The sequence below is a fragment of the Excalfactoria chinensis genome, chromosome 18 (assembly GCF_039878825.1).
Source record: "Excalfactoria chinensis isolate bCotChi1 chromosome 18, bCotChi1.hap2, whole genome shotgun sequence".
NCBI classification, from domain to species: Eukaryota; Metazoa; Chordata; class Aves; order Galliformes; family Phasianidae; genus Excalfactoria; species Excalfactoria chinensis.
Genome location: NC_092842.1, coordinates 6,542,326 through 6,554,441, shown reverse-complemented (window position 1 = coordinate 6,554,441; position 12,116 = coordinate 6,542,326). Strand labels below are relative to the sequence as shown.

At 52.0% G+C, this 12,116-nt stretch overlaps 1 protein-coding gene across 3 annotated transcripts in view; it reads left to right on the top strand.

The window, feature by feature from the left end:
- The window catches only part of GPSM1 (G protein signaling modulator 1), a 48,559-nt gene that overhangs the window by 29,921 nt on the left and 6,522 nt on the right, over positions 1-12,116 (top strand). For 2 of the 3 annotated variants that reach the window (XM_072353043.1, XM_072353044.1), the window contains exons 10-11: positions 2,572-2,642; positions 4,231-4,410. In XM_072353043.1, coding sequence (XP_072209144.1) covers positions 2,572-2,642; positions 4,231-4,410 — 251 coding nt within the window. Of the gene's footprint in view, positions 1-330; positions 784-2,571; positions 2,643-4,230; positions 4,411-12,116 lie in introns of those variants that run through there. The other variant, XM_072353045.1, reaches the window with a different exon arrangement.

Below are 12,116 nucleotides of genomic sequence, written 5' to 3'. Positions count from 1 at the left end.
GAGTAGCTGTGAGATGAGGGATGTGAGGGAGCCAGGAGACACAAGGGTGTCTCAGTTGCATCCTTGTGCTCTCTTGCAGTCAGATTCCCCTGGGCTTCGTTGCTCCTTCCCAGGTTGGGGGGAGGCTGCTTCCAGTTTTAAAACAGAGGAATGTGGAAACGGTTGAACAGCCCAGGAACTGATCTGCAAGAGCAGAAAATGAGTGTGAAAAAAATAGAAACCCAACCTTCTTGCTGGACTGTTGAGATCACAGGAGGCTGGTGGGGGGGAAGGGTGAGATTTGGGAGGGGGAAATAAGAATTTAAAAAGCAACAACATCCCCTGAGTGCTGAGAAGGACAACATCTGAGGAGCTGCAGGGAAAACAAGCCATGAATGCAGGCAGTCAGCAGCTGTGCTCAGCTGATGTTCACAAGAAGGTTTCAGCTCGCTCTTATTAGAGACCTCAGCAAACCTTAAAGACAGAGAGAGCATTTAGAAATGCCCCTGAGGTTTTCAGTTACTCTGCAGTCGGCTTGGTAAACATGCCAATAAATACTGGAGAGAGAAAAGCTTACAGAGGAACAGACACGGGTTTTCAGCTGCTCAGTCTGCTGCGTCCACCAGTGTCGGTTGGTGCTGGAGAGGAGGATGGGGATGTCTGTATGGCAGTAGGGCTGTGGGCCCTGCTGGGAGAAGGGACTTTGGAGGAGGCTGGAGCAGCACATGCAATCTGGGGCTGTCTGGGGAACCATCCTGCCTGGGGACAGCAAGCTGATGGGACCACTTCTATTGCAGTATGCTTGTAAGTATGGGACTCCCTCTGCTCTGCTGGAAGGTGGGTGTGCGTGGGCTCTGGAGTGATAGGGAAAATGGAACTGGGTGCGTTTGGGGCCCCTCTTGGCCTCGTAGCTGGTTGTGTTTTGTTCAGGAAGCAGATAGTTGAGTTGGGATGCTTGGAGTTGGCTTTGTAGTTAGTTACTCTCTTGGCTCAGCTGGATACGAGGTCTGTGCAGTAGCAGAGGAACATCAGCATCGAAATAACTGGAAAAGATGAATTGTTTTGTGTGCCCTAATTGCTGGGCAGTCTGACTACGTATATTTAGTTAACAAAGGGGGAAGGCAGGTTTTCTCAGATCAGAGACTGATGGTTGCTATTGTGATTGATTGATGCTATTGTGAATTGTACCAAAGCACCTGAGGATGGAGGTGTATATTAACAACTCTTCAGGCCATTAGAAGGGACACGTGTTTATCTAATCAGGCACATGCTGCTTCTCCAGGGCTTTCCTGGAAGCAGTCATTAGAAGCTGCTCTGACGCACACTGGCTTCCAGGTGCCAACCTCACCTCTTGGGCATCACTATCAAACCTACGTGTGCCATCTGACTTAGCTTACTTTGCTCTCCTGGCAATACAGGAGGAGACCGCTCCATCCTGTTGGTGCCCATGGGTGAGGATGGGGTGTTGTGCATCCCACCGAGGACCTCAGCTTTAGCAAAGATGTGGGAAGCTTAGTTAACGTAAGCCAAGGGCTGAAACAAAAGCAGTAAGGTAGTTTTGTGTTCTTTACACACAGCAGGCTGGGCTGTTTAGACGTTGGTGGGAAACCAAGGGACCCTTGGGCTCGATGAATTTGCTGTTGCAGGAACTGCTTGCAGCTCAGTGGTTTCCGTTCTCAGGGCTCTGCACGAGGATGGCTTTCAACTCACGTGTGCTCCTCACCCTACTCCAGGACTTGGGACCCTCCCCAAGCTTGGGAGTTGTCGTGGGACCTCGAGTCCAGTGTTTCTCTTCCTGCTGTGCTTGTTGTTGCTGATGTGGGGCATCGCACGGCTCTCAGCTAAATCAAACCCTCAGCAAAGACTGGGGACAGAAGGCAGAGAGGGTAGAAGCTTTCCCAGCTGTGTTAAAAGCATCCCAGTGCTGCTCGCTTTGTGCTGGTGGTGAAGGGAGGGCAGCTGGGGGGAGCATGGAGGGAGACTTGCAGCTAATGGGAGTCTGAAGAACACAGGTCTGGTTTGAAGCCCCTCTGTTACCATTAGGGTATCGCAATTAAGGTAATTATATGAAATATCATGCATCACAAATGCTTTCAAATTCTACGACTTGTCGAGGCAAAGTTTTCATCTTCTTGATGACTAGGCCCACGAAAGGTTGCTCTTTCACTTAGTTTTCTAGCCCTTGTGACTGCAGAGGAAGGCTCTGAGCTGTGTCCCAGTCGCATTCTTTAAGCTGAAAACGTGAAGATAAGGCAACAATCCCACACATTATGTTTTTGGTATGATTTTTCTCAATGCCAGTCCCATGACTTCTCTGAGGTGGGGGCTGTAACTCTGGGGTTGCAGAGCTGGGACCCACGGTCACAGTGTGGCCCCGATGCAGGTTTGTACAGCTCTGGCTGTTGTTGACTTTGCTGTGATAGCACTTTGACCAAGATTCATAACAACAGGGAGAAAACACACTTGAATCTCAAGGACAATGCAGCTGCAGCATCCCATCTGTCCAACTTCAGAGCAGCAGGAGCTGAGGGGCTGCCCTGCTTTGAATCTTATCTGTGACACCTCCTGATGTGAGTGTGCGTTGTTTTGCAGGAGCCAGGCCCAAGAGAGTCCAAAGAAACAGCATGGACAGCTTAGACCTGCTGAAGTTCCCTTCTGAAAAGGTGAGCAAAGCATTCTGCCTGGCCCTGGGGACTGAGTGTGGGTAGCAATCCATGGTGGCTTGCTGAGGGAAGGACACAATTAGAGAGTGTTACTGGAATCAATGGGGTTAACCATTAAACCAAGGGGGTTTCTAGAGAGCTTGGAGGAGAGGCACTTCACAATCGAAAGCTGAAAAAGGCTGTTCTGAACTTTATTTATTAAAAAAAGTCCTCTATCAAAGAGGATAAGGGGAGCAGTTTGGCCCCTATAGTGGCTGGTGGCGCATCTCAGCATGTTATTAACCCAGCAGAGCGCTCTGCTCAGTGCAGGGAGGAAGGAGAGGTCAGAAGTGGGAGCTGTGCCTTGCAGGAGGCAGAGGATTTTGTTTAAAGGGGCTCTGAGGACTTTTCCTGCTCCAGTGCACTGCTGGAAATGTCAGCTTTGAGCAGAGCAGTGCTCTCTTTCTCTCCCCAGAGTCAAGGCTGCTTATACAGACAGCTGCGGGCACTGAGCCTTCCCACCTATGGGGCTCATTTACATCCCTCAGAAAATCCTGCACGGAGATGCTGGGGCTGCCCAGGGTTGCTGTTGGTTTGCTGTATGGCTTCATCAAGCTTGCCTTAGGGGAGGGGTCTAGGTGGGCTCTGTGCTCAGCCTTTGGGTTGAAGAGCATCACAAGGACAGCAGTGCCAGAGTGATGCTCAGTTGTGTGTCCCAACACAGCAGTTGGTTTTGCTGATGTGTGGTTTGCTGCTAATGCTGTAACAGCTGAGCATCCTTCAAGGCAGGGGGGTGGGTGGGCTTCAAGGGTCCTGGGGGGGAGCAAATGGGAGCTGTGGGTTGGAGCACAGGAGCCCAGAGCCCAATGGGCAGTGACAGTGTTGCTGTGTGCCCTGCTATAGCCAGCTCTGCTCCTTGTTTTGATCTTTGCTTTCGGCTCCCAGCCATCAGTCCTTATTTATTCCTCTTTTCACCAAGCTAAAAATCTCTTTATCACATGCTGGCTTTCACCCCGAAGGTGCTTACATGCTGTAATTGAGTCATTTATCCTTTTGGCATGAAGGAAGAGGTTTGAAGCCTCTATCCACGGTAGCAAAGCAGCTTCTGTGCTGCCACTTTAGTGCCTGCTTTTCAAGGTGTGGACACCAGCCAGGCTGCAGTCGGTCCTATTGATAACATCTAAAGAACTGAAACTCTCCTTACTCATTCTCACTATTCCTGTTTGTACTGTAAGGAGTGGAAAACTCCTTTTGGCTGCAGGACCCTGTGCTGACCCACTGGTGTGCTGTGTGACCTCAGGTCCTTTGGGGATCTCTGCCTTTCCAGTGTCCATGCCTTTATCCCCATCCCTGTTTTCTGGTTCTTTTTAAGGGGAGACTGCTTCTGTCTCAGCTCTCCCTGTGGAGGAGTTGACTGTTGTGTGTGGTTTGGGTGATGCTTCCCCTCTACTCATTAAAACCATCCTCTGTGACGATACAAAATATACCAGCTCACGCAGTCTAAATTACATTAACTCCTTGTTTCTGTCCATCTCCTGCGTTCTGAATCTTAGGGCAGCAGCTCTTGAGACGAGCAATTTGTACAATGACTATTTCTTGCTTTCCCAAGGACCAGAATGGGGACAGCCATCACGTGGGAGACCTGAAGATCTCAGGAAAAGAGCTCTTGTCTTTACCTGCGAGGTCAAAGAAATACCGGGAGCACCAGCTGGGTTTGGAGAGAAGGCCCCAGGGAACGTGCACATCAGCCCTGGATAGCAGTCAAGTCCGAGTGCAAGTGCCACAGTCGGTAGGAAGAAGTGCTTTTCTCCCTTAATACTCATTTAGGAGCTTCTTAGGACATTGTCATCCCTTCCTCCTTTCCATGTTAGGGTAGGGATGGTGGTGCGGCTATTAGGTGGGAAGCAGAGCCTCCATGGGTGTGCTTAGTGTGCACAGCATGCCTTAATTAGTCAGTGATTGGGGTGAGACGATGGCAGATCCTTGCCTAGGAGCTTCTGTCTGGAAAGAAGTTGATGGAAGCGTGCTTCCAAAAGGGCAGGAGCTGGTCATGATGATGATGATTTAGGGGTTATGGGCATGCAACAAGTCCTGTGGTTGGTGGTGAGCAGCTCTGACTCAGGCTGTGCTTGGTTCCCTGAAGCTGATGGGCATCTGAGTCCTGGAAAGCTCTTACTGTGCCTTTTCTGATGTCTTTAGCCCAAACAACTGAGCTGTTTGTTGGGCTGCTGTGTTCTGGTTGTGTTGGTGTTCATGCTGTGGTGCTGGCAAACGCAATGCACTGGGGAGGTTTCCTGCAGCTGTGTTGGTTTTGTTCTCAGTTTTGGAGATGGGAATCACACCCACAAACAGTGACACATTTCTGGGTCCCGGCAGGGGGCTCAGAGACGTTTGGACTTGGTGAGAAGCCCTGAGCCCTCAGCTCACTGCTGCTGGGGGTGTGTTGTCACAGCAAAGACTTGCTGGTGGGATGGGATCTCCTGCTTTATACTGAGGCTGTAATGCACCACTACAGATCCGTAATCGCTCCATTGAATCCAGGTGGAATCAACCCAAGCCAGGAGAGAGGTTCTTTCCTTGGTGCTTAAGAAAAGAACACAATGCAATATTTTTATCTTAGGTAAGAAAGGGTCTGAGCTTCAGAGCTTGGGATGAAGCCTGCCTGTAGACAGGGGATGTTTGAATACAGCTCCTTGTTCCCATACTGTGGGCTACAGGTAGAACATGTCCTGATCCGTGCAGTCACGCACATCCCTTTCTGGCCACAGACAGTCCTGGTTTTCTGTTCTGTTTTCTGACCACTGGAGACAGGTTTTTTTACACCAATTGCTTCTTTTAGGCTTCTCTGAGCTGCTGTTTCATTCCCAACAGTGTCGGTGGAAATGGTCTAATAGGAAAAGCATTTCCTGCTGCTCACCGGAGCAAACAACGATGGTTGGGAAGGAAAACAAAGCTCATCTGAGCCAGAAAGGAGACAGCAGCACGAGGGCATCCGAGGGAATACAAAGGCAGAAAAAAAGCAGCCTGCTTCTGCCAGAAATAGCCTTGTATTTTTAACTCGGACACTCAGCCAGAAAACAAACAAAAGCTGTGCTCCAGCAAGAGTAAAGCAAGGAGTGTTCCTGAAGTGTGTGGTGTGAGCACATAGGGCTCTGTGTGGAGGAAGGGCCCTCGGGATGCTGCCAGCCACCAGCAAGCTGTCACCATACTTGCAGGGGTTTGGTGAATGGCAAGGAGGGCAGGGAAGGGCTCACCGAGGTGCCCAGGCTTTGCAGTGCCTCAGCTCTCTGTGCTTGCCCTGGATTTGTGGGTTGAGTCCCCAGAAGTGTTTTTAGTTCAGCCTCCAAGCATTCCTGGTGGACAAACAGCAGGGGAGTGAACTGGAGATAGGCAGAGCAGCAGGGAATAACAGCATCTCCCTCCTCACAGACACTAAACGTTCCCATTTTGTTCCAGGAGAGAATAGATCAGGCACTCAGCCGTGCAGTTGGCTGGAGGTGATGGGCAACTGTCTGTCTTGTGCTTTGGAGAATGACCATCTTGGTAACTAACAGACCACAGCCTGTGTCCCATAAAAATAACAGTGTGTTGTGTTAGGCTGGGCTTGTTCTCAGGCGGTACCTGTACCAAAGGGGGAAAGTGGAGGTGTGCAAAACCCTTTTCCTGGTGGCTTCTGAAATGCCCTTGGACATCCAGGAGAACTGCATGGGGACAAGGAAGGGAAGAACACCGCATCCATATGTGCACAGCCCCAAAGGCCAGGCTGCAGGGCTGAGACTGCTGTTGGAGGGTTTATCCCACTTTGGGTGTTTGGGTTCTGGACTCTTCAGTGCCACATCTGTGCCATGTCCCCATCCCAACCCTACTAAAGCTTTGATGTGCAGAGCCCCACTGGGACACAGCTTGTGCCTCAGACCCTGCCCTGCCACACACACAGTGCCCTCCAGAAAGGATGGTGGCTGTGTAGTGTGCTCTGGGTTACTTGTCCTGTTTGGTTTCAGTGATGCCAGTCTGGCTTTGTAGTGCGGTCCAGACCTTCAAACCTTTCAAGTCAACATCTTGCATTTGGCTTTTGTCCCATTGCTGGATGGGAGCGTGGGTGGGCTTTGTTGAAAAGCTGTTTCCACGTGTTGCCTTTTTAAATGAAATTGCAGCAAACCCCACCCAAGAGCAAAGAGAGGCCGGAACCAAACTCAGACCCTTTCTCTTGCTCTCCCTCCCACAGAGCTGGCTTTGGTCAGGCTGTTCAGACAGCAGTCCCCTCCTATTCCTCATTTTGTTGAATGCTCAAAGAAAAATGTCTTTAATCCATTGGTTAACAGCAAGTCCTCTATTAGCAGTGTGTCCCAATGGCCCATCTGGGTGTATGGGATGCAGCTGTACCTGCACTCAGAAGACAGGAGCTCAGAACAAACCTCCCAGGCCCTGAACAGTTCTCTCTATTGGTCCTGCTCACCTCCTCCTCCCCTACTGTAGGATGGAGCCCTGCTGCTCCCCTTGCCAACCCCAGGAGCTTACAGAGGCGTGATATGGCTGTGAAGTTGTTTGAGCTTTAGATGGCAGGAGCTGTGGTGTTGTTATTAGCATCAGTGATGATGATGCTAATTACTGAACTGCTGGGAAACTCCCCATGGGAGGAGGCAGGGAAAAGTGGAAGGGGAGGAGAGGCGTTTGGGATGGAGAGGAGCCTGGCCCCCACTGGCAGAACTGCCAGGCCCTGGGAGCAGGGCTCAGTCTGATGGCAGAGCTGTGGTGATGCTGGAATGGGTGGGAGAAGCCATGACCCAGGTGCTGCGTAAGGTAGGATGTGGGTGGGGGGGTCCCTCTGTGGGCTCACATCCTTCTGTTGGGGGTGGGAGGGTCCTGGGCACAGAGGGGCTTCATCACTATTGGGAAGTGATGCAAGGACCCTGCTTGCCTGTCTGCATCAGGGCTGATGTGGGGTCTGATAGGATACCTGGAGCTGTAGGTCTCTGCAGGCTGTGGTGTGGGAGCAGCTGTGGGGTGAGCCTCACATGGTTGTGTTTTCCCTCTGTTGCAGCAGCAGTCTGTGTATCAGGGTTCGGTCCTTGTGCCCGTAGCTGGGTGGCCAGGCTTGAGATTTTCTGTTGGGTTTCGCTGTGCTTAAAGCAACATCAAAGCAGAGGGTTTTGCACAACGTGAAGCTTGCAGACATCAAAGGCTTGGTCATAACATAACCCTTTCCTCCTCGGGGGAGAAGGTCCTAATGCACTGGTTCCCATTGGATCACCCCCACCCACTGCCCTCCTTGGGGATCAGTGGTTCAGAAATGGTGCTGCTCATCCTCCCCTGGTCTCCCCAGTGGAGTGCATTGGCCCTTCCTGGCTCCTAAACCACCCCAACCCTCCTCCATTTAGAGTCAATGACAGAGGAGCTGTGTGCGATGAGGGCTTGCAGAGATGGGCTGCTGCATTTAGACACAGAGCGCAGTATCTCCAAACGTTCCTCAGGACAAATGTTTTTATAAGACCTGCTTTCTGCTTACAGAGGGAAGCCACCATAAAAGAAGGGGGGAATGTTGAAGCTGACACCCCTGCAGGCAGGATGCCAGAGTTCCTCCACGTTGTTGTCTCTCTTGATATCCTGCTTGGTTGATGGATCATGGGAGTGATGCTCAGAGCAGGTGCTGTCTGTTGATCCTCCCTATGGACAGCAAGAGCTTGGTCCCTATGCTGCCCATCCAGAGCTTGATGTGGGTGCCCCATGCTTGGCTGCTGCTTGGCTCTCTGTGGATCTTCCCTCTCTTTTAAGATGATGTAATGATCTGATTGATGTGTAAACTACCTCCATGCCAACCCACGCCCTCCTTTATCTCCCAGCCTTTTGTTTAGCTGCGTGGTATAATTATGCCATTATGGCTGGTCAGACTTTCTGGTGTGAATGTGCTCCAAGAAAGCTGGAGCTGGGGAGGGGTGGGTGGCTGCTGTGATGTGTAGGGCTGTTCCTGTGGCACCCGAAGGCCGCTGTGCTGGTTTCAGTCCTGCTGGATCCCACCGAGCTGTGTCACCATCAGGCTGTTCCTGTTTGCTTAGTGAGATGTCCAGCAGCACTTGGTAAGGGTGCAGACCTGGGAGTGGTGTTTTGCAGGGCTGTGGCCTGGTGGGCACTGAGAGCCTTCCAGGGATGCAGGCTGCTCTGAGGAGCAGCAGCAATCGGGTTGCGTCATCTTAAAACATGAGTCCAACCCTTCCGACCACACGTCTGTGTGAGGCTCTTTGTTAAGCACTGGGGCCCTTCTTCTCCTCAGCTCCTTTTGTTGGGATGGTTGCACACAGAAGCCCCAAGTGCTGTCCTACATCAAGGGCTGCAGCAGGGACAGCAGAGCTGAAGCTGTGTGGGTTTTCCACTGCAGAGTCCTGAGGTGCTGCTCCTTGATGGGACTTTGGTGCAGAGAAATAAGCAGGCAGATACAAAACCACTGCAGAGGAGTTGCATGGGGTGGAGGGGGGGAGGCAGCAGTGTTTTCTGGCATGCTCTGCCTCTGCTGCATTCGTTGCCTCAGTGGTAAATTATCAGTTTCTTCCTTAAATACGAACAGCTGCCAGGTAACGAATTCCCCCTGTCTGTTTTATAATGGCACTAAAATTGGGAATTGCCTTGCTTTTCTCTGTAATTATCCAATGAGACCGTATGAGCGTGAGGGAGGCTGGGCAGGACTGGCAGCTCTGCAGCCCTGTGCTGTGCCCAGGGGTCAGGCTGCTCCTTTGGGTTGCTCCTCGGGGCAGGCAGTGCTGTGAGGTGCATGGCTGTAACGTTCTTCCTTCCCTTACTCTGTCTCATGCAGAAGGGCAGGTTTGGGAGCTGGGTTTGTGTGGATTTGAAGCAAGCCTGTGCTTGTGAGCAGAGAGGAGAGCACGCCCAAGTGCAGGAGGGCTGTGCAAGCCCTCAGCTGGGCAGAAGTCACACTGTGGACCCCAGGTTTGGGTTCTTCTCAGTTTCTTGGCCCAAGTATTAGGGGCTGTATGAAGGCATATGTGAGCCCTTGTATCCCAGCTGCAGCTGGAAAGGGGTGGCCTTGCAGCTGAAAACAGTGCAAAAGAGGCTCCAACCAGAGGAATGTGACCTGAAATGGTTGTCCCAGGTCCCACCGCAGCCATTTGCTGGAGGTGAGGACAGGAGCTCTGCAGCCTGGCCATGCTGGGGCTGCCTGACCCAGCTCCTGCAACTCATTTCTTTTTCCCCTGGCTCACCATAACCGGGTTTTCAGTTACTGGCACTTTGAAGCTGTGACTGAGGTCTGCTTTCCTCCTTGTGCAGCCCTCGAGTGGTACAAGGCAGTGAGAGGCACAATGAGCATTTCCTAGAAACTGTCACTTTAAAGAGTAGAATGCTGACAAAGAGGAACGACTGCAGGCAGACCAGAGCCATAAAACTCCAGTTGTTTGACTTCTCTTCCAATCTGGAACTCTCTTCTCTTTCCTGGGGGCTGTGCTGTGCCTGGGGCACTTTGTGTGTCTGAGCTTCCACCTTCTTGCATGCAATAAACTGCGTGTGCCAGAAGAGCTTAAAACGTCAGAGTCCAGGTTCTGTTTGGGTGTAAATCAGTGCAGCTCTGAGATCACTGGGCAGTGACACCGGATGACACAGAGGCCTCCAGTCGGGGGGGGATTTTGTTTGCTTGTCTTGCATGAACATCGTTGGTTGAGGCAGATGGGAATGCAAGAAGTGATGTGGCCGTGGATGTGCTTTGCAGGCTGCAGCCCTGTGTGGGAGAGCAGGGAGGTCTGGGTGCTGCTCCCTGGTGCTTTGTGCCCCCATAGCAGACTGAGTGTGGCTGCTGTGGGGCACACGTGTGCAGAACCCCAATGTGAGCTGCCAGCTGGGCAGGGCACAGCCCCAGTCTGGGGTTAATGTGGCAGTCACGAGGCTCTGCTCACCTTCATCCACATTTCCCATTAGCGGTGCTATTTTCAAACCTCCCCGAGGCAATTAACACCAATTAATCTAAAAAAGACCAAACAACGTTGGTTGGGGTTTTTTTTTCCAGCACCTTATTCCATGTGCAGACCCAGGAGGCTGCAGTTTGCACCTGGCAGGGAATGAGCCTGGAGCAGCGCTCCACGTGCAATTGGAGACCCAAAGGTCCCCATGACCCCCCACCTGCCTATCCCAGATCATAGGAGCTGTGCATCCTGCTGTGCTATGGGGTGGGGAAGCAGGTCTCTGCAGCACTCCCTATATGGATTTGCTTGTTGGGGGGTGCACTGCAAACCCACAGAGCTGCCCCAGGACTCACCCTGCCTGCAGCGGGGCTGGGATTTCATGTTCTGTGGGCTCCTTGCATGGCGAGAGCCCTTGATGTTGGGGGAGGCCTTCAGGCATTGCTGGGTATGTGTAAATAATAATTAGGAGTCAGGCTTTTGGTGTGGCGAGGGGTGTTTTGTAGGAGGCGAGGTGTGCACTGTGGGTGTGAGCACTGTTTGTTAACCTTCTGCTCTAGTGAATCGGGAACACGGGTTATATCACTTAAAGCAATGGAGTGTGTGTTGCTGCAATGAGCTCCACTTGGCTTCCTGGGGGGCTCTGCAGATCACCTGCTGGGAGCTTACTGTTATCAGCCCATAGCCCTGGTGGCTTGGGGCAGGGAGCTTGGATTCACTCCTGGTGGTTAATTGATCCTTTGGAGTTGGCCAGCCCCCCTCCCCATCCTGAAGGGGCTGACCTGGAGTGACAGCGCATCTGATCTGTGTCCTCAGGTAGTGGTTAAAAACGTGAGGGCTGAATTTGAGCTTCAGTGGTAACAGAGGGACCCAACCTGGTACAGTTACTGGTCAAGACCTACAGGGAAAACTCACTGCCTGAACTGCAGGGCGTTGTTGTAGGACTGTCTGTATACACCAGGGTCGGTTCCAGCAGAGGGGAGAAAATGTAAACCTGGGATTAACGAGGCCATTGCACAAAGTGGCCGCATCTGTGCATGTTGGCACAGCGAACAGCGGGGGTGTCAGTGATTCTCGGGCCACACTCTGCCATGGGCACTGAGCTCCAAGGGAAGGCAGAGCTGGGGCTGTGCTGAGCTGCTGCTCTCAAGGTGTGGGTTTGCACCACGTGCAGCAGCAGGGCACGCTCCCAGCAGGTCAGTGGTTAAAGCAGGAGGGAGGGAGGGAGTGTGGGTGAGCTATTTTGATTTTGTTTGAAACAATAAAGCCCGAGCTATTTGCAATCCTAACAACAGAACCAGCTTTTAGCACCGGCGTTTATAGGGATGAGTGGGCGAGTTGTTTAAAGGGGGGGAGAAAAAAAAGTCTTTGAAAACAGTCCAAGGAAGGGTGATAATTTCATCCTGGAAGGGAAAAGCGTTGGGCACGTCTGTGTTTGCAGAGTGTGTGTATGGGGCTGCTGGGACCACAGAGCCCAGAGCACACAGGGGGCTGCAGGGGGAGGTTCAGGTGGTGACTCTGCCGGTCAGGGATGCTCTGCTTGCTCTCCTTCTCTGTGTCCCGTGCCCACATGCAAAAAGTGCTCTTTGCTCTT